The sequence below is a fragment of the Melitaea cinxia genome, chromosome 28 (assembly GCF_905220565.1).
Source record: "Melitaea cinxia chromosome 28, ilMelCinx1.1, whole genome shotgun sequence".
Classification (NCBI taxonomy): Eukaryota; Metazoa; Arthropoda; class Insecta; order Lepidoptera; family Nymphalidae; genus Melitaea; species Melitaea cinxia.
The window spans coordinates 7,585,717-7,613,369 of NC_059421.1; the positions used below are offsets into that span (position 1 = coordinate 7,585,717).

At 31.6% G+C, this 27,653-nt stretch overlaps 2 protein-coding genes and 1 long non-coding RNA gene across 3 annotated transcripts; 1 reads left to right on the top strand and 2 right to left on the bottom strand.

Moving 5' to 3' along the window:
- Window positions 1–418: 418 nt before the first annotated feature.
- Window positions 419–15,477, bottom strand: LOC123667547 (seipin). Its single transcript, XM_045601429.1, has 9 exons — window positions 15,158–15,477; window positions 14,359–14,504; window positions 13,975–14,059; window positions 13,373–13,490; window positions 5,230–5,368; window positions 3,973–4,058; window positions 3,091–3,172; window positions 2,071–2,149; window positions 419–1,499 (listed from the first exon to the last, which is right to left on the bottom strand). The coding sequence occupies exons 1-9, from the start codon at window positions 15,424–15,426 to the stop codon at window positions 1,475–1,477; spliced, it is 1,029 nt and encodes a 342-aa protein (XP_045457385.1). The 5' UTR covers window positions 15,427–15,477; the 3' UTR covers window positions 419–1,474.
- Window positions 6,401–7,615, bottom strand: LOC123667549. Its single transcript, XR_006745442.1, has 2 exons — window positions 7,295–7,615; window positions 6,401–7,189 (listed from the first exon to the last, which is right to left on the bottom strand). It is a non-coding gene; the product is annotated as an uncharacterized LOC123667549 (long non-coding RNA).
- Window positions 15,478–15,866: 389 nt separating the features above from the next.
- Window positions 15,867–25,818, top strand: LOC123667548 (valine--tRNA ligase, mitochondrial 1-like). The gene is made up of 5 exons (XM_045601430.1): window positions 15,867–16,065; window positions 16,548–16,870; window positions 17,257–17,366; window positions 22,804–23,294; window positions 23,620–25,818. Exons 2-5 carry the CDS (start codon window positions 16,639–16,641, stop codon window positions 25,730–25,732), a joined length of 2,946 nt encoding a protein of 981 aa, XP_045457386.1. The 5' UTR covers window positions 15,867–16,065; window positions 16,548–16,638; the 3' UTR covers window positions 25,733–25,818.
- Window positions 25,819–27,653: the final 1,835 nt, after the last annotated feature.

The window sequence follows — 27,653 nt, forward strand, 5'->3', positions numbered from 1 at the left end:
GTAACCTTTGATAATGCGTAGTTGACTATTTTTTCGTCGATCTACGTTGTATTACTTGTCGATGTAATTAAAGTCGGTTTTTTTTTTTCGTTTGCGAGGAAACATAATTTTATTTATATCTGTATATAGAAATCAATGTTGCTAAGCGCATGACTCGAGAATCGCTCGGCCAATTCGGCTATTTTTTTTTGTATGTTCCTTAAGGCCCACGGAAGGTTTTAATACTTTTTTTTAAATTTAATTTCTACTATTAACTTAACAGAGCGAAGTCTGTTTGGGCAGCTAATATTATAATAAATATAAAATAATTTTCTTTTTTTAATGTAAAAACTACAACGACAAATTGAATGCAGTTTTATTTAAATAAAAAAGGATTGAATTGTGTCGTAATTGAAATTGACAAATAAAACAATAGAACTGTCTAAACAATCACATATTTTATCCCACATTATGATTAAAATTTTACAACAATACAACATACAAATAAAATCGAACAGTTCAGTATTTTAGCTTGATATGATTATTAGGGTATATCACAAATCCGCTGAAATATTAAAATAAGTCGCAAAATTCTATATAATCTATATATCTACTCTTCCTCACTTATAAATTAAATTTGATCTGTTGTACACACAAAAAAAATCCATAAAAATAGTTGCAAGTGTAGTCGATAGCACAAAACAATAAATGTAGCCACGACATCGTAAAAAAGTATTAAAGTCTTCTTTTTATTGGCATATATTTGCTGTTACAAACTTTTAAGAGCATCTCAGCCGAATAATTATGGTGCTCGTTATTTAGGTAAATAAGCATTACGTTCATATTAAACCTTCTTAAAGAGGGCCATAATGTATAGTTTTTTTTTTTTTTTTTAACTTATAAGTAAGTTTATTTGATATATTTTCCAGCTAAAACGTCAGCAAATAGTGTGATAAATTAAGAAATACAAAAAATCCCACAAATTAAATGAAATATACTATATTATATACTTTTACTAAATAATATAGGTACTTATCCTCCCATATGATCCTGTACATTGTTATGGATAGCAACATTTTTCTAGCGGATGTGCGGTATAAAAATATTACAATTATTCAATTTTACATTTAATTCAATTACAGTTTATATCTTAGAAAATTACTACGTGAAGCATTATTTAAAATATTACAAATATAATATAAAATTAACAAACTAGTAAATATATTAAAAGCATTTCTTAGAACATGCTAGAAACATGCAGTCAGTTTTTCTAAACGATTAAAAACTATTTTCGCTCCATTTGTGTTGTTTTTTTTTATATCAATAAATAAAATTGTACAACAGATAAAACATGACATACGTAAGCAGCATAGTCTATTCCCTGTTAAATAATAAACACAACCCTGTAAAAAAATAATCACATTTTATAAATGTATGTCCTATTTACATTATCAGTCTTATATCTATTAATTCCATATAAATATCCATTTTCATTTTATTCACCATCTTCTGGAGATACACTAGAAAAAGAAATAAAATTGAAAACTGTTTGAATTGTTTTGAATAATCCGCCATATTTTTTTTAACACCATAATAGCTTTAAACGTTATATACTTTTTTGTTTTATTAAAAAATGTTATTTTGAAGCCCGACTAAAAAATATATTGTTTAAAATATCTGTCAGAATCTTACATTGCCTCTAAATTACCTACGCCATTTCTTAGATTTCTTTGTGTACTTGTTTATTTGTCATATGTAATCAATAATGATATGATGATTGTTTGTATAATGATGATTTGTTAATGTTAAGTCGGATGATTATGCTGTATATCTTGTAAATTTTATATAAAATATTGTCATTTACAGCGCCTTTTAGGTTTTTTTATAACATTAATTCGGTTTGCCGTATAAAATAATGGCATTGAAAACCCCATTTAATTCCTTTTAAATTATTCGTTTAATTAATAACGTAACAATTTGCACTTACTTTTTTTTAATTTAAATAAATATAAAAAACATAAAGATACATCAATAAAACGTTTTTGCATAATAAAAAAAAACTACATGTTAAAAAACCAAAACGTTGCTTACGATTTCTTTTTCTCTTTCTGTTCTTCTAATTTCTGGAACTCTTCTAGAAGCGTTTCTTCTTCGATGAACGGAAAAGAGTCTGAAAAACATTAAGATTATATATTATATATAATTTCTGGAACTACCTACCCCATCGATTTTGAAAATTAATCCAACAGTTGAAAGATTTTCATGTATTACAGGCAATTTTTTCCGCAATGATAAGTTTTCAGTCATAAAACTTGCATTTGTGCAGTAAGTTAGAAGTCAAAAGCAAATAATATGCTGCCTAAAAGAAGGAGGAAAGAGGAGAAACGAAATTGTATTTTATCTGTTTTTAACCTTTTACTGGCTGTACCAATTTTAATGAATCTCCTTTTAATTAAAAGCTGGTTTGTTTGTCGAGAAGTTTTTGAGTTATCCCTAATAATATTTATATAATTGACTATTCTTTCAACTACCTACGTTTTATTAATTATCGATGTAATCTTTTTTTTCGTTTGCAAACAATTATAACACCAAGAACAAAAATAAATCAAAAGAAACAGTACATAAACGACCCATACTCAACGAGCTCCCATTTGGAGTTTCTCGTGTCTGAAAACACATTTGGGGGTGTGTGAAGAATCACGTCGGGGTCACCAGTTTGGGGCTGGTGTGAGGAACATGGTGTTGAGTTCCTCGTCCGCCATCTTTAGGGAGGATCCTCCGACCAGACTGGTGTTGTGCCTGGCGGGCTACAAAAACCCTACAACGGTCGTTGTAGGGTTTTTGTATATATACTCAATCACTCTGATAACTCTGATAGCGCGATGTAGGATACGTCACTTTTCTCTAGTTTCTGTATGTCACGAGATAGATGTCGCTACATCACAGTAACAACAACACACAAGCACAAACAACCAGACCACAGCGAAAATCTATATGGGCAATACAAATGTCGCCAGCGCATGAGTATCAGAGAGTCAGTAGTTATTACAAATTTGTATTTAAAGCAGTTGTCTGCTTGATTGAGAAATCTCAAAGATAAATAATACATACCTTCTCGTTCCAACTTCATCTTTCCATATAATTTCTTGTCGTCGTTTTCTTTTTCTTTCTTTTTCTCTATTCCCAGTTTGTTCTGAAAATTATTTTATAATTTAGTAAAAGTCAGAAATTAAATTTAAAAATTAATTTCAAATTATATTAGGAGGATGGAGTGGATGGATTATGATTTATGGTCAGTTTTAGAGAGTATGGCTTGCTTTAAATGCCATGATAATTTTAAATTTTGAAAATATGAGCCAACGTGAAAATTCAATCCAATAAGGCCTGGCACAGGCAAACGGTTACATTTGTCAGGTCATGGTCAGACTCGATGCGCAATTTTATCCAAATGTATGGCTTATAATATGTAATAATATTTACAATATAAATTATGGATATACATATAAATAAGTCAACAATGATTTTTGTCACACCATTAAATGCTAATGTTTTTAGTTAAGATTCTTTTGTATTTAAATAAATTAAAGTAAAATATGTAATAATGGGATGTTGATCATTCCGTAACAAATTTTAAGGTTGATTTTAAACGTATATATGATGAGACCACCAATAATAACCATAAAAATAAAATGAAACCGAACATAAATACATATTGTCTTTATAATTACATTAAAAACTAATTATAGTATTTAAAGTATCTAATTATATAAAATTCTCGTGTCACGATGTTTGTTCCTGCTAATTTCCGACACTACTAGACCGATTTTAATGAAATTTTCCATAGACATGTAACGTTGTCCAACATAAAATATAGGCTATATTTTATTGCGATTAATGCACGCGAAATTTTTATTGAAAAATTAAAAAAAATATATATATATATGGCTATACGAAGTTTGCCAGGTCAGCTAGAGTTTATATAAAAAATTATACCTTTACAAAGTCAGGGAGACCGTCTTGTAAGTGGTACCAGCTCAGTATGAATAGTAATGATACGAAGAATAAGTTAGACGAAATACCTGGAAAACAGAAAACAATATGTCCTGTATCATTAAATTATATTTAAGCAAGATAATAAGAATTTTCATTTATTCTCAGTAATTTTAATAAAACTTTGAAATTTTAAAAATTATAGTTATTAAGCCCATATGTTAAATAAAGCTGCACTCTTTAAAGCTAACTTCCCCTCAAATTTTAACTATGATTCAATTTCGTTAATTGAATAAGTATGGTATTACTAAAAACTATAGGTCAAATTTAAAAATAAGCAGTTGTCTGCTTAACTGTGAAGTCGCAAAGATAAAAAAATAATTATTTAAACATTAACTATACACTATATATGACATAAACTACTAATAATCCATGGACTTTATGAATGCTTATGATGTCATTTTTCACTTTTTTAAACACTGCCAGCGTTGAAAGAATTTAAAAAACTGTTTTCCTTAATTAATAAAATAAAGGTACATCACGACATGAAGAAATTTGGTTAATTGAAACTGAATGTAATAAAATTAAGGTGAGTTTTTTGTTAATTTTATTGCAAGCACCTTTAAAAGCATAAAAATTTTATGTTTTTAACCAATTATGTATTTCTAAGCATTAATTATAAATCGCCCGTGGTATTATAATGCATGTTTAACAAAAGGCATGGGCATTAAGAACCCATGGGTGTTAATTATAAATGAAACAAAGTGCGTGCGTACACATGTCAGAAGTGAAACTTCATTGGCAAACTAATTTTTAACGCCGAGTTGCACGAAAAGAAATTAAAATTTAAGTAGAGATTAAACTAATTTAATCACAAGAATTTCATACAATTCTTGCGATTAAATTAGTTTAATCACTACTTATAATTTATTTTCGTGCAACTCGGCGTAAGTCTCGTTTATATTTATATAAAAATAATCTTTAGATTTTTGTTCCAGCGCCATCGACAAAAACGTTGCCGTTTCAACCGTAAAAAAATTACCCTCATGCGCCTAAAGAAGCTTCACTTAAAAAAAAACCATTTATATGGTGTTGATATTTAAAATCCCATCACAATCGTATCAATAATTCTTTACTGGAGCAAAATGAAATCTCAGAAAATTAGTATCTACCATAATGGTATAAACAAACATGTACCGATTTTTTTTATATGATAAATAAAATCAATGAATGGTGCGCCTGCTTACTAAATAGTCTCACCAATTAGCGCGGAGATCTTAGGCCAGTAGTACATGACGTATCTCAAGCCAGTGAAGTGGGCTTCGATCTGAAGCTCGCACGAGAACACTTGTAGGAAACGCGACTGTAACTCGACGTAGGCGTCGGTTACTGGACGATTCTGTAATAAATAGAATAAATCTCAAGAGATTGGTTGGATGGATGTTTGTTATGCAGTCACGTCGGTACTGCTGTCCGGATCTGGACGTAATTTAGCACTAAGATACTGTCTGATTAAGATACAAGGCTACTTTTTATTTCAAATTTTTTCGGTCACCAACCCGCCTAAACGGCGTGGTGACTATGTAATGCAACACACATGAGTTCACGCCATTTTTGGCGCGAACTTGTGGAGGCCTATGTCCAGCATTGGACTGCGATAGGCTGATGTGCGTGTGTTTTTATTTAAAAAAAAATGTTTATTACAGGACGAAAGGTTAAATAAGTCTTTTTGCAATGGTAGTTGGAAGACCAGAAAATGACATACTATATTTTTATTCCGAAATAATGCACACTTAACTGAGGTAGGGCACAGCAGGAATTTTCTGCTCAAAATATGGAGCAGCCCGACTGGGGTAGTACCTCGACCTTATAGAAGATCACAGCAAAATAATACTGTTTTCAAGCAGTATTGTGGTCCTGTTGGTGAGTAAGGTGACCAGAGTTCCTGGGGGGGGGGGATTGGGTCGGCAACGCGCTTGCGATGCTTCTGGTGTTGCAGGCGTCTATAAGCTACGGTAATCTCTTACCATCAGGTGAGCCGTAAGCTTGTTTGCCGACCTAGTAATATATATACAAAAAAAAACACTTTCTTTCTTGGGTACCACAAGAACTCACTGAAAACCTAATGGATCGTGTACTCATTTGCGATTCTCTCTTAAAACGTAGTCATATCGAACCATTTTGAAGAGATTGATCACTGGTGACGAAAAGTGCATACATAAGCCACAGGCTTTATCATCCGAGCTAAGATCCCTCGATTAGTAAAGGAGGCAATTGAAGTCAAAAATGGCGGAATTCAATAGGGAACACGGATTCAGGAAACAGAGTATGTGGAATTCGGTGATTAGACATTAATATTAGTGGAAATCTTATTAAAAATCTTATTAAAAATTTTTTGGTGGGTAGGCGTGAAATAACTGACAACGTAAAATTTTGCTCTCGGTATTTTATTTAGTTAAATATTTTATTTTAAGTATATAATTGAACAATATTTATGCTTTGCTAGTTTGTAGTGCCTACCAGCTGGATAGATTCCTTTAATTTCTCACTAGTCATCTACTTATCGTACTTCTCAACATAATGGAGTCAGTTAAGGATACTTTGTCTACCATGGCTAACATGTTTAAAGCTAGCATGAGTGAGTTCCAACAGGAGTTAAATCGATCTTCATCACCATCCACAACTGCCTCCCTATCTGCAGAATTCAAAATTTTTAAAAACTTTGTCTTGGTGGCATTATCTACCCTTCAACGCCAGGTAGAATTTCTAGCGAGAGATATGGATAACCTGGAAATGAAGAGGAGAAGAAAAATGTTACTTTTGCATGGGATTGAGGAAGAAAAATCTGAAGACACCAATGCTCGTGTCACCTCTATAATAGCGGCACATTTGGACTTGCCTAATTTTGCTACTTCAAGTATCAAATTTTCACACAGACTTGGCAAACCCTCAGCCAATAAGAACAGGCCGATTGTCGTGAAGTTCTCTGATGCCGGCGTCCGAGACAGAGTTTGGTTTGCTAAAACTAAGTTGAAAGGCACTGGTGTTACGCAATCAGAATTTCTCACAAAGACACGGCATGACTTATTTCTTGCAGCACGACAACGTTTTGGCGTCGGAAAGTGTTGGACTAAGGAGGGCCGAATTTATGTGATGGCTACGGATCACTCACGACACCAGGTAGAAAATCCTTCGGATCTCGATTCCATTAGCAACTCACCTTCAAAAATACAAGACATAGGTGAAACAACCTCAAAATGCGTGGACAGGACTACTTCTACACGAACGAAGAGAATTGCTAAGAAATAACTCTAATAATACTTACTTTGTTTATCTTATGAGACATCTCATAATAGTAAGTTTATTTACATAATAATTTTGTTTGTTTTTTTTTTTTTATTTGGTAGTACTTGTCACGTTTGTCTTTTAGATATAATTGTGTATATAGTATACATAAATCATATAATTTCATAAATTACCATTAGGTTTTAGTATAGTATTAAATTGTTAAAGTAGTGTTTAAAATAGGTATTTATAATTCACGTTTGTCTTTTGGATATGATTATGTATATAATATACATAAATCATATAATTTTATAAATTACTATTAGGTTTTAGTATACTATTATACTGTTAAAGTGGTGTTTAAAATAGATATTTGTTTTGTTTACATTTACATTCACAATTGTCAACGTGATTTAAAATGACATCTGTTGTAAAGTATTGATCTGGATTCTAAAGTGTCTATTTTGTCTATGGCATATCGTAAATGTTGTATCATAGTGTTTTGTTTTAAAAATGTTTCTAACATAGCAACATAAGAATAGGATATATATAAATAGATACAAACAAAAGGAAGGTTTAGTCAACATTAGTCTTGTTAAGTTTTATTGTTTTAAAATTACTTCGTTCTAATATTATTAGGTATTATATGTCTGTTAGAATTTTAATAATTAAGTTAAATTCGTATAAAAACTTAAAGTTTGTAATTCAGATTTCTATTTCTTTTTTTTTTTTTTCTTTCTTGTATATATATATATTTTTTGCATAGTTCTATACTTTACATTTTTGGATGTTTTGTAAGTAGATGCTAGTTTTGTATTTTTTTTTTTCATTTTATAATTGGGCAAGACTTGAATATAAGGTAGTTATTTTGATTGATTATATATTTGTTGTATCTGTATATAAGTAAACTATAATTTATTAATATATATTACATTTTTATATTACTGTTTTTATAATTATTATTATATATTTATTTATTATATCTTATATTTATACTACTTATAGTTTATATACATTTTTCTTGATGGATTTCGCAATGACAAGCATCGATAGTAATGACGCTTTTCTCTCTCTCTCGTCCTTATCGTCTGAAGCAAGTACCGACGATAGTTTCCAGAGTATCCCTTCCCTTAATGAATCGCTCAACTCTCATTTTTCATCTCTTCCTAGAAATTTTAACATTGTCCACATTAATGCACAGAGTATTCCTGCTCATTACTCTGACCTCTTAACCTCATTTAGTAACAAAAATCTTCACGCTATTCTTGTATCCGAGACGTGGCTTAAACCGTGTTTACCCTCAACTTCATATTCCTTACCTGGTTTTCAATTAATTAGAAATGATCGCATTAATAGGCCTGGTGGAGGTGTTGCCATATATTTACGTTCCCACATATCTTTTAACATTATCAGTACATCACTATCCTTATCCGGTCCTAGTGCAGAACATCTTTTCTTAGAGCTTACTTTTTCTCACTCTAAGGTTGTCCTATGTGTGTTTTATAATCCTTCTGTTTCTATTGACTACTTTTCACAACTAGAAAGTCTTCTTGAAAAATTCTCTCCTCAATACGATCACACCATCCTCATGGGTGATTTTAACACGTGTTTACTAAAAAATGACTATAAATCTGTAAAACTCAACTCTCTCATTACTTCATCTAATTTAAATATATTACCTCTTTCGGCCACGCACTGTCTCCCAAATCGTAACCCCTCTCTTCTCGATTTAATTATTGTCTCCTCCACTGACCTTGTTGAAAAATATAGTCAGTGTAATGCTCTTGCCTTTTCCTACCATGACCTTATCTACTTATCGTATAGACTACGACCACCAAAACCAAAATCTAGGATCCTTATGCTGCGTAATTTTGATGGAATCGACCATGATCGCTTGCATGAAGATGCCGTTAAAATCGACTGGTCGGTGGTTCTCACTGCCGATACAATTGATGAGCGTGTTACTACGTTTAACTCTCTTTTAACTAATCTTTATAACATCCACGCTCCCATTCGCCCAGTTCGCATCAAACATCTACCCGCACCCTGGCTAACCGATGACATCAGAGCTATTCAACATAGAAGAAACATTGCGAAGGCTAAATATCGGGCAAACCCTAACGAAAAAAATTTAGAAAAATATAAAAAAATAAGAAATCGCTGCAATACAATATCGCTGCAATTAGACTTCAATCAGCTTAATCAGCACTTCTTAACTTCTGATTCTATTGATGGATCGATCAAATTAAATACACTTTCACAAATTTCAGCTACATCCACTCCAACTTTCCCCTCATTTACTTTCAGTCAGTTCACTGTACGTGATGTTAAGAGGAATATTTTAGAAATTAGCTCTAATTCTGTTGGCGCTGACAGCATAAGCCGTAAAATGATCATGCCGATTATTGATGTTGTAGCTCCTATTATTACATCAATCTTTAACTTTTCTATCCAATCCTGCACCTTTCCATCTGTGTGGAAAGATGCTCAAATTATCCCTCTACCAAAAAAGCTGAATCCCTCTAATTATTCTGACTATCGTCCTATAGCTATTCTTCCCTTCCTTTCAAAAGTACTTGAGCGACTTATTTACAAACAAATGACTCCTTTTCTTCTTCAACACAACCTCTTCAATCCTATGCAATCTGGTTTTCGGCATGGTCATAGTACGACTACTGCTTTAGTTAAAATTACAGATGACATCAGATTAGGTATGGACAATCAACTCGTCACAGTATTAATTTTACTTGATTTCAGTAATGCTTTTAATGCTGTTGATTTTGATTTACTACTAGCCACACTTAGTTCTCTTAACATATCTCCTGAAGTGATTGACTGGTTTCATAATTACTTGCACAATCGTCGGCAGCGCATACACATTGATGGTCATTCTTCCAACTGGTGTATGAGTAAAGCTGGCGTGCCGCAAGGTGGCGTGTTGTCTCCTCTATTATTTTCGATTTTTATTTCATCTGTCACTAATCACATCTCTTCTCTCTGTCATTTGTACGCAGATGATCTTCAAATCTACTCACAATCTCATCTCAGTGAAATCTCGCAATGTATAAATTTGTTGAATAAAGATCTTACATCTATTCAACGATGGAGTAAGTCTTATGGTTTAAGGGTTAATCCTATAAAAACGCAGGTTATTGTCGTCGGCAGTCAGAAGTTGATTTCCCGTATCAACTGGACGCAATTACCGCCATTAATAATTGATGGGGTTTGTTTACCGATAAGTGATAAGGTTAAAAATTTGGGAGTTACTTTTGATAAATATCTTTCTTGGATTCCTCATGTTAATGAAGTAAGTAGGAAATTGTTTGCCTCGATGAAATTGCTAAAAAGGCTACGTAACTTTCTCCCTATTTCCACTAAAATAAAGATAGCGCAATCCCTTCTGCTTCCCATTCTTGATTACGCCAATACGTGCTTTATTAATCTAAACGAGGAACAAGTAAATAAACTTGAGCGCCTACAAAACCTCTGTATTCGATTTATATTTGGACTTCGCAAATATGACCACGTTTCTGAATTTCGAAAAAAACTCAAGTGGCTTCCTATACGACTTCGAAGGAATACTCACATATTGACCCTTCTTTATACTATCCTCTTCAATCCTTCTGCTCCGCACTATTTAAAAAATCGATTTGAGTTTCTCAGTAATTCTCACGAACGGCCTCTCCGTTCGAAAGAAAGCCGGATATTGAAGATCCCTGCACATTCTACATCCTTTTATTCTACATCTTTTACTGTAGAAGCTTGTCGTCTTTGGAACTCATTGCCACTGTCTATAAAGAATGCTCAAACATTAGAGACATTTAAAAAACTCACAAAAGAAATGTATTTATCGTCTTAATGTATGTCAAGCAATTTTATTTCAATGAGTACTTTATGCTATGATGTTTTGTCTGTCATTTAAAATTTATCAGGTTTTTTTTTTTATTATTATTGATATATATGTATTTGTGTATGTATGTGTATGTGTATGTATATGTATGTGTATGTATGTATATATGTATATGTATATATCTGAATGTATGTATATGTAAGTAAATGTATTTGGTGTACATGTACGTTTGTGACTATGTACATATGTATGTTACATAACATTTTTGCGCCCCATCCCACACTTCTTATTTAGTCCTCTGCCCAAAGGTTGCCTGGAAGAGATCGCTGTATTAGCGATAAGGCCGCCTGTTGCAGCTGATGCAAATTTTATTTTTATATTTTATTTGTTATGCTGTTAAAACCTTGTATTAGTGTGCGAAAGTGTAAATAAATAAATAAATAAATAAAAATAATGTTTGAATCATTCTTTTTGCGCTTATTAGAAAGACACACGAATGGCTAAATATATGAATGAATTATATTTATTTATCTTTTGATATATGTATTGTAAAGCACTAGTGGGTTTGTAAATTAAATAGCCAAGGCGATTATCACAATTTCTCTATATTTTTAAATAATAATGAATGCTTAAAATGATTATCTACCCTTTTTATACAATTTTACCGATGAGTCAAATCAGAGCTAATTATTGATTTATTTATTTCAAATATTTGGTACATAACAAAAACTATTTGTAACGATAATAACTACATTAGTATAAAACTGTGTCGCAGTCATTAACACCCTCCTCACAAAGCGTCGTATCACAAAGATGACCAAATGTTACAAAAAATAAATATAAACACAATGAAACCAGGAATAATAAAGATCAAACAACTATAAAATACCTAACTATGATAAAACAAAGATAATAAAAAGGGATGCAATGATGTGGAATTTAGAAACGTGTGTTTTGTGTAAGTACGAAATGTTTGTGTGTGTGTGTGTTTGTGTGTGTATGTGTGTGCGTAGGTGTGTGCGTATGTGTTTGTTAGAATATGTGGATACGTTTCACTTCGTTCACCTATAAAAACACCAAAAATGTCTAGCTAGGTTACAGTGACCAAAAGTTTTTCCGTCGAATGTAATTATAAATAAGAATATTAAATGTTGATTTAAGACATTATTACATGTATGTACTAATCTATATCATAACAATTAATATGAACTACGTCATAACCGTCGGGCGACTATTGAATACTTGATAACACTATTTTTAATTCGTATTTTTTTGAAATCACATAATTTTTATATCTAACTGATTTTTTTCTCTTTTTATTGTTTAATTCACTTTCTATTTTGGTAATTAATTATAAATTATTTAATTATTATTAATTATTTAATTATTATTAATTATTTAATTATTATTAATTATTAATTTATATTAATTTATTGTTAGTGGAAACTTTATTGATAAATGTGTTTTGTAAGAAATTTAATTGTATGTGATGTTTATATTGTTTGTTTCCCAAATAAATAAAATAAATAGCTTATGTGAGGGTGGGTTACGATATTGGTGCTCAAAGCCCAAGTAAGACACTGTTAGTGTAGTTTGTCGTGGCGAACAAGTGCGTCCGTGTGACTAAACTAGTCGTCCAAAACGAAGAAGAAAGAAGGTAGACAGATTTTTCTGATCTATCGCCATCTACAAACACCGTACGTCAGTCTTCTTCTTCTTCTTCAGGTTGAAATGGCTTTCAATAGTGCCAGATGAGCTACGTCAGTCTCCCTATAATCGTGACGATTAAAACATTGACGAAATATAGTAATATTACAAATATAGTAATATTTAATATACCACAAAAAAAAAAAAAAAAAAAAAAAACAATAAACGTGGAATCTACATAATATGCGATTTTTGGAAATTAGATAATAATCCCCTTGACTGGATCATATTATCTACAAAGACTAACGATTCTCATAAGGCAGTTAAAATCAATAATTTAAATTTTTATTCATATTTTAAATTGCGATGAAGAGAACCAATAAACATGAACAAAAATGTAAAAAAAAAAACAAGCATTAAGTTACGTATCTCAGGAACAGATTACCATAATCATATGTATATGAAAGATATTTATTTATAATTTAAAAAAAAAACAAGGATAATAAAATAATTTAAATTTTTATACCGACCCATTATCCGAACATTAATTGAATGAATGACAACATAGAAGAAAATATGATTTCAGTTGACTACAACTATAACTAGACTAAAAAAACTTACTGGATCATCTTGAAAGTCAGTGAAAAGTTCCACTTGTATTAACTGTTTCTCTTCATGTATACCTGCTACCAATAGAGGAGCGTAAGCTAATGTTCGCATTATTTGATGCAGTCTTGATCTGAAAAGAATGCCTTTATTACACCATGCAATGTCACAATTGTTATAATTTATTTTTAAAACTTTAAAATGTATTCTAGTCTATAAATAAAAAAAATCGATTTTTTTAATTTCATATTTTCAAAGTGTATACCTTCAAGATTAAGCCTCTATCTACACTAGAAACATGGGACTTGTTGTCGTCATATTTTATCAGCAGTATCTATTCAACTCCCCAAGTCGCTTGTACTCTAAATTAGTAAACACTAAAGTGATCGTAATGATCATTAAGAAGCATTTTAAAAACTCTAATTTATTTTTTATATGTCATGAATGCCACGCGTGCCAGAACCTTCATTCTTTTTTCATAGAAAAAAATCTATATAATCTTAACAATTATATATTTATCAAATGTTTTACATCAGAAGATCACATAATATTAATATAACTTTGTGTGAAGAAGTCGAGGGTATTATAAAAAATCTTATTTATAATTATATACATACCTATGTCTTAGCATTGTTGATCTACAAGATGATGATACTAATACACCACCAGCAGCCCTCATCTGAGCACAAACCATGAACATACCTACAAAAATTTTTGAATGAAAATGATATAGGAAAAAATTATAGTGTAGCTATAATTTTTTTTTAGAATACTAAATACGAAAATATTTGTTTGTAACTAACTTAAAAAAGGAGGAAGTGCATACAATAACTGTCACTTTTTATGTGTATATTATCTCATAACTTTTTAGAGGTTGTTCATGTAGTCCCATTTAAATTCGATCAAGATCTAACAAGCAGTTTTTAAAAACTGTAAATGAAAATATATTTAAGGAACAGTTGATTGTCAGCTTTTTTTTCAATAAAGTTTAAATCATATACCTAAGTCCTTATTAATCTGAGACTCTGGCACTTCAAGAAGAAGTTTAATGCGATATGCTTGTGAAGACATTAGCATGTGACTCCGTCTTGTTAGCTGAACATGCGCTGATGGGAACGAACATACACCTAAGTTTTCGTCACATGATCTGAAAATCAATGAAAATAATATTTTATGAAGTAAAATACTTTTACTCATCGTTTTAACTACTGAATTATTATAAAATTACTAACTGACCCCGCAAACATTGTTTTATTTATTTATTTTATTTATTCAGAAAAACTTACAGCTGTACATAACAAATTAAAAATACAATTAAAAACTAATCCGTTACAGTTACCCTTGTATTTTAGGGGTATGAAAAATAGATGTTGGCCGATTCTCAGACCTACCCAATATGCACATAAAATTTCATAAAAATCTGTCAGACCGTTTAGAGAGTATTGTAACTAACATTGTGACACTAGAATTTTATATAAAAGATGAACTCTTGATCTTCTGAAATGATGTGGTACAATATTTTGCAGTAATGACAGGGGATCATTTTCAAAACTAAACTTTCACATTTTGCTAAATAGAGAATATTTTTAAAAATAGAAACGAATAATAAACTAGGCCACTCAGTAAACTCAGAATCACGTTATTTCAGATTCATTAGAATCATAGGAAAAACTTCTATTCTGTACCTAATTGCTTTCCGATGTAGGTAAAGACCAGTGATAGCGTTATAAATATTAGAAAGAGAAAGAGTTGACATTTTTAAGTTCAGATGTAATATATGATATTGTTTATAAAACTCACTTGAACTGCAAATGTACTGGTCGAACGTGCGTCACATTCGGCATATAAGTGTAGTAGAACACAACATACAGGAAAATTGATATCCACAAAATTGCCGACAGAAACACTGAAAGTACTGCTAATCTATATAAAATCTCTTTTACACTCGTAATACTATCATTAGTCTTCTTCTTATATCCCGTGTACTGATCATTCACAAAAGCCGCTATTGGATGACGAACGAAATCGCGAAGAACTTTAAAGGGATTAGTATAAGCTAGAACATCCATATTTCTTCAAATAAACGGTGTTATTAATAAAATTATAAATCCGTTATCGAACTTATTAATCAATCAAGGAAAAGGAAATATAATTGTAGGGTAGATAGGTGATAAAAGTTAGATATTTTAGACAATGAGTCAATTATATACACTTCTGAAGTTTTGGAGGTCAATATTGATAACGGTATCGCCTTTCACCTTTTAACATTATATAAGGTTTTTTAATAGTTGGTTTATATTTTAGGTCACTTTTTAAAGATAAAATAGTCGAGTCGAAATCGGCTAAAATCACGCAAATATTTACGAAATCAAACTGTCAATGTGTCAAAGGTTGATGACAGTACGTTCATGATTTATCGTAACCAAAAATACATATTTACATATAATTTTGTATATATGCGACCACAGAGTACTTTATTATATATAGGAAATATGCGACATTATTATTGGCAACAAGTATAATTATGCACATATTATTATGCTAGCTTACTGATAGTGTTTAATACTTTAAATTTCAAATATTATATTGAAAGATTAATTTGCCTTTTCCTACTTCTTGTTAACGATTGACATACCTATTTGGTCTGATTTTTAAACGTCTGACATTTATTACATATTGGCTATTAAATTTAACTTGTAGTCTTGTACGTAATAGTATAAATTTAAAAAAAAGGGTAAATAAATCATAACTGGAATAATATTTGAAAGTCTTTTATGTTTTATTGTGTTAATATATTTTGTAAGTCACAGAAAAGGTTGATAACCAAACTAACTCTTCCTAATAATGTTTGTTACTTATACATAATACAATAAAAAAAAAAAACAAGTAATTGCATACTATTTCTGATATAATACTGATTTATTTGTACAATATTCAGAGAAAATAAGGCAGAAGAAGAAGCAGAACTTTGGTTAGCCAAATAAAGACATAATTATTATCAATACACTGAATCTTTACTTTCTGAAATATTGTTAGTATTTGATTGTTAAATTAATTATTCAATATTATTATTATTAATGTTATATTTAATTTACCGAAGTTTTATTTTAGATGTTAATGTTTTTGTAAGTATTACAGTAAAAGGAAACAAAATATTTTCATATTTGTAATTTAATTAATATTGTTTTAGGTATAGTATATATAATCAAGCCATTATAGTATTTTAGAAATGAGTTAAATTTATTTTAACACAACTCAATGTAATAAAAATATATTAAAATATGATGCGCTCTTACCTCCCTCACAAATATTCAAAAAGGTTTATTGGTAGTACTACTCGAATAATTCCTAAAGAAAATCTGCCAGTTACTGCGTATAAACCGGAAATTGTAGAAGAGCATAAATATGATGAATGGGAAAGGAAAGAGATTTTTAAAGCCAAAATAAACAGAAAAAAGTCATCATTTAGTGTTGTATTACCACCACCGAATGTTACTGGAAAACTACACTTAGGTTTGTTAAAAGAAATTATAATTTAAAATATATATGCAATAGTCAGTGTTGTAGTAAAGGGGGTGTAAAGTTATTGTGCCCCGTGCGCGAGTTAAACTCTACATCACTGACAATAGTAAAAAATTTTTAATGTAATAATGATTAAATTTTTTTTTCAATCAAAAAAAAAATGATTAAAATTAAAAATAATTTAGTAAAACTTGATTTCTAAATGTCTATCTCTTCTTCTTATTCTCTAATCTTTGTGTAAAGTTGGAAATTAATTCCCATATTTTGTCTTAATTTTTTTTTTTTTAACTTTTTACAATTTTTTTAATTTTTATGAAATTTCAACATTCAATATATAAGTAGTAACATTTTTGGATAAATAAATTCTCACTTTTTAGGTCATGCCCTTTCCAGCACAATACAAGATGTAATCGTGAGACGGTTGAGATCAATGGGAGAAAGTGTTCTATGGCTGCCTGGTACTGACCATGCGGGAATAGCTACTCAGGTAAATTATGTAACAAATAGAAAATTTTGTGCCTCCTGCGATAAGTGATATAAGTTTAGTTATACCATTTTGTGATCATGGCATTATCGAAAAGTGATATAACTGTGTGAAAAAATTCGTGAGTATCAATACTAGTCAAGTTATACCTATTTGTCAGTAATCAATCACTCTTACGTTACTCTTACTTGTGTTCAACCATATGTTCAGATGCTGTGTGATTTAAGTGCGATTGTATCGAATTTCACATTTAATTTTCAGTACATTTTTCGTGAATACTGATGTATCTAGAGTTATATTCTAGTGAACCTAAAACACTCGTAAAGTGGTGTAATTCAGTTAAAATGTGGTGAGCGATCTTTTTTTTTTGATGAAATTACGCTAGATAATGACTTTTAGAGTTTACACCAAGAAAAGTCATAGGTCCAAAGTAATTTAACTGTACCATTATCACATATAACAATTTTAGCACTTTATAAATGTGAAAAAGGTTACAAATGAAAAGTTTTTCTCGTAAATTAAATATTTACCAAAAAAAAAATGTATGTAAAAAAAAGTTGTTTTACTCTATAAATAATTGTGTTTGCAAATTTTTTCAATTGCAAACGGAAAAAAGTCGACTTCAATTACATTGACAAGCAATACAACGTAGGTAGACGAAATAATAGTAAATAAAATACGCATTATCAAAGATTACACCAAAAGTTGTAATCAGATCTCGATGAAATTTAAATGTGACCACATAATAAATATCGGCTTTTGACTAAATTAAAAATAATCAAAATCGGTACACCCTCAATTTCTCTGGGTTCCCATCATCAGATCCTGGTTTTCTTATGATGGTACCATACCTAATTTTCTCATCATTTCCTTTCCAACAAAAAAAGAATTATCAAAATCGGTTCATAAACGATGAAGTTATCCCCGAACATACATAAATATATATATACGGTCGAATTCTGGAATGGACTTGTCAAGATTCTCAAAATACATCAAGACGACGCTCCATTATCATTCCGGAAGACGATGAAGCGGACGAAGACGAAAACCATTCACCTACAGCAGTACAGTTGGATGTTAAAAAACTCCTTGATGACATCTCGAAAGAAATGGAGAAAACTATAAAGAGAGAACTAAAAGATGTCACTGAGTCTCTTCAATATCATTCGGATAAAATGGATGATCTAATAAATACAATCGAGACTATGAAAACTAATATTATTGTTCTAACTAATCGGAACAATAATTTAGAAACGAGGGTAGGCGCTCTTGAACAACGTATTCAAGACATGGAACAAAAGCAATTGCGCAAATGCATTGAAATTCATAATCTTCCAATAACTGAAGGCGAAAATGTACTTGAAATTACAGGTAATGTGGCAAAAGCGCTTAATCAAAACGTAGAGGACGTCAAACAGGTAAAACGCCTACCTGGAAAAAATGACAAGCCTGGTCCGCTACTAATAAAGTTTAAAAATGAACGAACACAGGAGTCTTGGTTATCAACTAAATCACAGAACCATGGACTCACAATTGCTAATATATTACCTAAAAGTCACTCTCTGGAAGTAAACAAAAGTATATTTATATGCGAAGCCCTAACACCCTACAATAAGCAACTGCTATGGTATACTAAACAAGAACTGAAGAATACGTTCAAATACATATGGATAAAAAAAGGAATACTTCGTGTGCGGAAAGAAGGAGATAAGCAGAAGACTTACATTATTCGTTCTCAGGAAGATGTAAAAAATCTAATTTCAAAAAATCATTCCAAGTAAAAAGCTTATGCCTGGTATTAAAAAAAAAATTAAAAAAATAAAAAAAAAATTTAAGAAAAAAAAATAATAATAAATTAATTTAAAAAAAAAAGACTAAAATTATCATAATCATTTGTTATAAAATGGACACGGTATCGGATGATATAGTGGAAATAAAAAACTGCACAAATCTTAAATCATTCTTAGAAAATATTACAGAAACTGTAGAATTATTATGTATTCATATGAATATTCGCTCAATTATTAAAAACTTCGAGGCGCTTGAACAGTTTATTAACTCCTCGGCGAGAGCTATTGACGTTATAATGCTAACTGAGGTTAATGTTTCCCATACTGCATGTAATCTTTATCAGCTTCGCGGATATAGAATGCACAGACAGTTACGGGCGGACCGAAGGGGTGGTGGTATAATAATGTATATAAAAAATGAACACAAATTTTATATCCACGAGTATAATATAAAACACAGTGAAGTCTTAATGGGATGTATAACTACACCTTCTGGCTATACGGCATCCTTGTGCTGTATATATCGCCCACCAGGTAATAGTAAACACCTGTTTTTAAAAGAACTAAACTCATTATTGTCCGGTATGAATCGTCATCACGATCTGTATGTGTTGGGAGATATTAACATTAATCTTCGCAATGATTGTCCTGTAAAACATACGTATAACACCGTTATGTACAATTACGGCTTAGCTTGCGGGATAACTGAATATACACGCATTGAACTGACAAAAAATGGACTTAGTTGTACTTGTATAGATCACATATATGCGCGATCCCGCTCACTAGGCCTGTACACGGCGGCGCTTGGAACTGCACTGGCCGACCACCGCTCGATCGCTCTCGCAGTGACTGGTGTACTAGGTCGGAACACACGGGTGAAAAATGAATACATTACGAGATATGACTACAACATACTTAATACAAACCTTAAAAATATAGATTGGCAACCGGTAAAACAAATGATATGTCCTTTAAAAATTTATAAAATTATAATAAATAATATTCATAATTGTTATGATAAAGCAGCAATAAAATTCAAAATCCGTGCTAATAAAAATAGGCTTAGCAATCACTGGATAAACAACAGTATCATAAAAGCATGTGAAAATAGGGATAAATTGTTCAAAAAATGGCTCTCAGATCCAACCAATAAAATATTAAAACAAATGTACAACTCATCTAGAAACTATGCAAATAAATTAATAACTAAAACTAAAAATCAAAAAATTCACAACGATATAAATAATAATAAAAATAATCCACGAACACTATGGAAAATACTAAACGAAATCGCTGGTAGATCAAAAAGTCTTGCCGATACAATAATTTTAAACGCGTTTCTAAATAACAATTGCACAACTGATAATATTGCCAATAAATTTGCAGACACTTTTGCCAACAGTGTAAATAACATTGTTCCAAAGTGTAATATTAGATTACTAGATAAAAAATCGTATGTCTTTTCTAAAAATGTATGCCATAGATACCAAAAAGTAGCAGCTGAATCAGTTATGAAAGAAATAAAATCATTAAACAACCACAAAGCACCAGGTATAGATAAAATCAGAGCACAAGATCTAAAAATTATAAACGCTGAAATTGCAGAACCACTGTCACATTTTATTAACACAACTGTCAAACAAGGTATCTATCCTCATGAACTAAAAACTGGAATAGTAAGGCCTATACACAAAAAAGGAAGCCAGGGTATCTATGACAACTATCGCCCAATTACTATGCTTTCTACAATAGATAAAATAGTTGAAAAAGTTATTTCAAAACAAATTCACTCCTTCTATAAAGATCACGATATAATAACAAATAAACAATTTGGATTTCAATCAGGGAAGAGCTCAACCAAATTACTCTCAAATTTTACGGATAATATTTATAAATACCTCAACGCTAAAAAACATGTTCTGGTAGTATTTATTGACTATAGTAAAGCCTTCGACACGCTTAAACATGACATTCTTATCGAGAAACTTAACGACTGTGGTATACAGGGTCCCTTAAACAATTGGTGTCGAGACTATCTTAATAATAGATCATATGTAGTGAAGATTGGCAATGTTACCAGCAAAAACGTGCGAGTACTAGACGGAACAGCGCAGGGATCCGTACTTGGCCCACTACATTATATAACCTATGTAAATGATGTCGTCAATCTAATATCTAACTGTGAAATTTACCAGTTTGCTGACGACACCTGTCTCATAGCAGCAAATAGCGATCTCGATGCAGCTCTGAGAGACTTACAAACAGATTTCACCTTGTTGTTAAAGTGGTCTCATGATGTAGGACTTGTTCTAAATGCCGATAAAACGAAACTAATGTACATCAGTTCTACCCAAAATAGGAAATCACTTAATAATTTAAAATTAATAGCGCACAGTCACCAATGTCTACATGCTAATCTTCACAATTGTTCTTGCAAGGCGGTTGAAATAGTCACTAAACAAAAATATCTAGGACTTATAATTGACGATCGACTAAAATGGACTGAACATATTAATCACGTATGTGATAAGTTGCGTACTATATTGGCTAAAATAACTTTAATTAAAAGAAAAATCCCATATAAAATTCTATTAAACCTATATAAAGCTTTAGGCGAAACAATTATATTTTACGGTCTGAGTAGCTATGGTAGAACATGTAAATCAAACCTCGATAGAATATATAATTTGCAAATAAGAATTATGAAAGCTATAATACCTAAAAAAATTAAAACCTATCACGAAAACGATTATCACGAGCTCTTTTATTATTGTAACATAATACCAATACATGATCAGGTTAAATACATATTACTGCTCGAGCAGTTTCATAATGGTGAACACCAACACGTCATCAGGCGTACCTACCAAACACGTAGTGCGTCCCAAGTTGAATTAAAAGTGCCGAGTTACAATAATCTATATGGCAAACAACTACTACAATATCAAATACCAAAATTAATAAACGCCCTACCAGCTTCACTAAAAAATGAAATTACAAAAACAAATATAAAATATAAATTAAAACAATATTTCTTATCATTAATAAAAAATAAACATTAAATAATATCATCAAAGTAAATCACCCCGTGTGTATCCTGTTACTGCGACTGTATTATTTTGTGACTGATTAATTGTAAAACTTGGAGGGTAGATGTGTATAAATGTTGATCGTGTGTTACTGTTATGTTGTTATAATTATGCTACGACTTATTTTTTTGATATTGTGAGCGTACGATGTCGAATGCCGGTGTGCGGATAAATCAACGATGATTTTTGTCACACCGTTAAATGCTAACTTTTTATTTTTGTAAGATTCTTTGTGCTTTAAATAATAAAATAAATTGAGTAACCTCCTCCTTTTTTGAAGTCGGTTAAAAAAAGATACTTTAAGATGAACCTAGCCCACTTAGTTCACGGAAGAGAATTTTTTAAATCTTGTTTTTGCTCCTATAAATTGATGATTTTCGATTACTATCACTTACCCCAGAAGAAACGGAAATAATATAAAAAAAATACTAAATATACGGCCTACGTATACCGTTTCCTGCAACACTAGAAGCACGGCAAACGCCTTGCTGGCCCTATTCCCAATCCCTAGTTGCACTAACTTTAACTTTACAGAAATATTTTTTTGTTTGTTTTCAGAGCGTTGTAGAAAAATGTTTAAAAACGAAATGGAATATCAGTCGCCACGACATTGGCCGTGAGAAATTTAACAGAGAAGTTTGGAAATGGAAAGAAAGCCATGGCAACACCATAAGCCAACAGTTGAGAAAATTAGGCTGTTCATTAGATTGGTCTCGTGAAGTTTTCACCATGAGCGAAAAGCATACAAAAGCAGTTAACACGGCTTTTATTAAATTGTTCAAAAGAGGTCTTATATATAGACGAAAATCCCTCGTTAACTGGAGTAACGCTTTAAACTCAACGGTATCAGATATAGAAGTAGAAAATAAAGTCATCGATAAGCCAATGGATGTAATGTTGCCAGGTTATGACAAAGTGGTTAAGTTTGGGTTAATTTATAACTTTGCATATAGGCTTCATGATAGTAATGAAGAAATTGTTGTGTCTACAACGATGCCAGAGACTATGTTGGGTGACACTGCTGTTGCTGTTCACCCAGAGGATGAAAGGTACAAAAATATTTCTGTATAGTTTTTTTCTTAAACAAGGATATTTTATGGGCTACAATTAAATGTGTTAAAAAGTTTTTTGTTATTTATGCTCTTTTATGTGATTTATAAAAGTGCTCATCAATTACAATTTGCAAGAAAACATCTCTTGTGCTTTTGTACATTGCATTTTATTTTTGCACTAAATTCTAAATATCGAGTCTTTTACCAGCGCGCCATACAATTTGGTATGTGCTATCTTGGAAAAACATTGTTAATTTTAATTACTTCGAGTATTATGTAGAAAAAACATTAAAACAAATACATGAATATTTTTCAATTGCAGGTATAAACACCTCAGAGGTAAGAAAGTAATTCATCCATTCAGAAATACAACAATACCTATAATTTTCGACAACTTTGTCGATATGAAATTTGGAACTGGAGCTGTTAAAATAACACCTGCGCACAGTAAAATAGATTACGAAATATCGAGGCACCATAACTTACCAATACTGCAGGTAATAAACGAGGATGGAGTCATGGAAAACTCTAGGATATTTGACGGCCTAAGAAAATACGACTGTAGAGAAAAGTTGGTAGAATCGTTAGAAAATATGGGACTTCTAAGGTCCGTGAGCCCCCATCAAATGACTTTACCTATCTGCAGTCGAACGGGAGACGTAATAGAACATTTACCTAAAGAGCAATGGTTTATATCTTGTAGTAAATTAAACGAAAAAGCAAGACAAGTTGTGGAAGATAATAAATTAAAAATAGAACCAGAAAAATTCGTCAAGAATTGGATTAATTGGACAAGTGACAACAGAGATTGGTGCATATCTAGACAATTGTGGTGGGGACATCAGATACCTGCATACAAATGTACTGTGGACAAAAATATAGTGTGGATAGCTGCGACAGATGAGCAAATCGCTAAATTAGAAGCTTCTAAATATCTTCGAACTGTACCTGAAGAAATTATAGCTGAAAGAGACACAGACGTCCTAGACACTTGGTTTTCTTCCGGGATATATCCATTTGCGGCATTAGGATGGCCGGATGTTAGAAACGACGATTACAGAAAATATTACCCATTAAGTTTGATGGTCACTGGACATGATATACTTGGATTTTGGGTACATAGAATGGTAATGTTGGGTATAGAGCTCACAGACCAATTGCCATTTAACAAAGTTCTGCTACATGGAATAATATGTGATAGTAAGGGCGGTAAAATGTCGAAAAGCAAAGGAAACGTTATAGATCCGATGGATATTATAAATGGCATATCTATTAATGGGTTAAAAGAAAAAGCAGTCGCAATGCATAAAGATGGTATTTTGAATCAAGATGAAGTGAAGAAGGCTATTTCTTACAATAAATCAAGTTTTTCAAGTACAAACGGTATTCCTGAATGTGGCGTAGATGCGTTGCGCTTCACGCTATTATCAAATGACGTTAAGTCACATTTTGTTAGTTTTGATGTATACCAATGTCATGCAAATAAATTATTCTGTAATAAAATTTGGCAAAGTATCAAATATACTCAGCTGTGCTATGAAAAATTAAAGAAGGTAAATGAAGAAATAACTGCGAAAGATTTAAATTACTTCGATAAATGGATTCTAAGTAGACTATCGACTATGATAGACATTGTCAATAAATCATTAGATGGATACGATTTCCATCTTGCTACGAAATCACTTCGAACTTTAATTTATAATGAATTTTGTGATGTTTATTTAGAATCGACTAAACCGGGTTTTGACAGTGGTGAATTCAAAGTAGGTTATGCCCATGCGCATACTTTATCAGCGGTGCTAAATACATCACTGCGATGTCTATCCCCATTTATGATTTATCTCACAGATGAAGTCATACCTAAAATACCAGGATTTGAAACTAACATCATCCACAATTTTAACGATTATGATAAAGATTTCTTTGATTTCCCAAAGACCACAGATTTCGAAAACTGGAAAGATCTGGAATTAGAGAAACAAGTGGACAAACTATTAAACACAATGTATCTTATAAGAGAAGTAAAGGGTTTTTATAGTATACCAAACAAAATCAGATCAAATATTTTTATAAATACAAGCGATGTAAATTTAAAAGCAGATCTGGAAAACAATAAAAAAGTAATACAACATTTATCTAAAACTGGCGATATAATAATAAATAAAAATATTGATAAGAAAGTGATTAACGTTATTCTAGACAAAGACACTGAAATAAACGTTGAAATAACTAGCGACATTGAGAGTACAATAACTGCTGCTAAAGACAAACTACAGAAGAAAATAAATAAAATGCAAGATAATTTATTGAAATTAGAAGCGAAACTATCAAGCAATCAATATGTTAATTCTGTATCTGATCAAAATCAAGAATTAGACAAAGAAAAATTACTTATAAAAAAGGAAGAATTGAAACGTTTACGAAGACTGATATAAATGAAGCATTTAAAATAAAACAAATAGTCATATATTTTAGCTAGTGTTAAGTGATTAAAAAATCAATAAAACATATTTACAACAAATAATAATTTTTTATTTTCACTTTTAATTGACTAACAACCATGGTGGATCCGAAAACATACTTTTTTGTAATATAAGAAAATAATACCATCAATTATATATAATTTTCAAACAATTTCACCACCATTCTGAAGGCCGCATACACAAAACGTAATCAACACTTATAAATAGTTTACACACGTTTTCAATAAGACACAAATAAACTAAGAAAAGTCAACGGAAATATATTACGAAATATTATTTTAAAACTAAACGCGCTCGATACCATTGTACATGACCACATCAATTTTATGGAAAAACGTTACTCCATTTTATTATGCGTAAAACTCCCATTTTATTTTTGAGTTAAGTAGAGAAATTCTACTTCACTATAGCAATCTGATGTGCTAACTAGAGCAGCTTAAGTTCTAATTATTTCACACTAAAAATTATATAATGCTAAATCTTTGCAACGCAAACGCCGTGTGGGACGTCCTCTGGCCAGCTGGACCGATGATCTACGTAAGATTGCCGGTGGCGGCTAGATATTTCGGTGAGTGTGCTCTAGAACTATATAATTTGGTTCCACCATCACCTTTCTACCACCGAACCGCAAGGCATCGCATGAATCTGCACCGCTATGTGGTTGAAATCCCACGATCTCGCACTAAACGATTTGCTTCCTCATTCCTAATACGCACCGCAAAATTTTGGAATGCCCTTCCGGCTTCCGTTTTTCCAACGAACTATAACTTGGGTATCTTTAAATCAAGAGTGAATAGGCATCTTCTAGGCAAGCGCGCACCACCTTAGGCTGCATCTTCACTTGACTTCAGGTGAGATCGCAGTCAAGCGCTAGTCTATATATAAAAAAAAAGATATCTGGTGCAAACTTGGGGAGGCCTATATCCAGCAGTGAACTGCGATAAGCTGAACTGACAGACTGAAATCATTTTCTGATATTGATATCTAATACATCGCTTAACTCTTGACACATGGTAATGGGAAATGTCTAAACTTGGCAATTTTAGAAATCAACTTCTCTGTAATTTCCTCAAGTCTATCATTTTTTCATTTGTTTGTAAAGAAGACCAAAATTAGCCTCTTGTACACGCTAATAATTCGTCTAATATCACCAAGATTGGACCGTACCCTAATTTCAAAAAACGTGCAGCTATAATATACACCAAAGCAATAAGGAGATACCAGATGATCGCAAAACCTCGAGGGCGAGATGAGAAGTCAGCTCATAAAACCCTGAAACTTTATACGTGTAGTGGTGTAACCGTAATGCGGCAAGTGAATGGAGGCCGATCCTGAGAAGGAAATATGTCCCTAAACTAGGTCACTCGTCAATTCACCCTCAAAAGCGGAAAATGTCATCGCACGGTGTCCTTAAATGCTGCTACTCTGCTCGCCGAAATTTTGCCATTTTATCTGAGAGCTGAGGAGACGGCTGAACTCAATGAAAGAAAACGAGAACAACCAATAGCTGGGCTTCGCGTATGACAGGGATGTGCATTAGCCCCAATCGACTACCACACACGAGCCGAGTGTGTCGGTAGTATTGAGGACAAAACCAAGGAAGGTCTCACCCTATTTACGGATGTAAACAAAATGGATACTATGGAGTAGGAGCTGTGTCTATTTGGAAAATCAATCCAGAGATGTATCTCTGTCTATTTGTGCAATATGTCCTTTATTTTAATTAATCTGGAAACAAAGAGTATACAATAAATGTGATATCTTATATATAAAATTCTCGTGTCACAATGTTAGTTACCACACTCGTCTGAAACCGAATGTTATGAAAAATTGTGTGCATATCAGGTAGGTTTGAGAATCGACCAACACAATT

Bases quoted from the DNA above. Each gene is read 5' to 3' on its own strand.
- LOC123667547 (XM_045601429.1), bottom strand. From the start codon at position 15,426: ATGGATGTTCTAGCTTATACTAATCCCTTTAAAGTTCTTCGCGATTTC. The intron at 5,369-13,372 runs GTAAGTTTTTTT...TATTTATTACAG, and splicing joins CTGACTTTCAAGATGATCCA to AATCGTCCAGTAACCGACGC. The intron at 1,500-2,070 runs GTAAGCAACGTT...TTCTTTTTCTAG, and splicing joins CAGAAAGAGAAAAAGAAATC to TGTATCTCCAGAAGATGGTG.
- LOC123667548 (XM_045601430.1), top strand. From the start codon at position 16,639: ATGATGCGCTCTTACCTCCCTCACAAATATTCAAAAAGGTTTATTGGT. The intron at 16,871-17,256 runs GTTTGTTAAAAG...CTCACTTTTTAG, and splicing joins TACTGGAAAACTACACTTAG to GTCATGCCCTTTCCAGCACA. The intron at 23,295-23,619 runs GTACAAAAATAT...TTTCAATTGCAG, and splicing joins GTTCACCCAGAGGATGAAAG to GTATAAACACCTCAGAGGTA.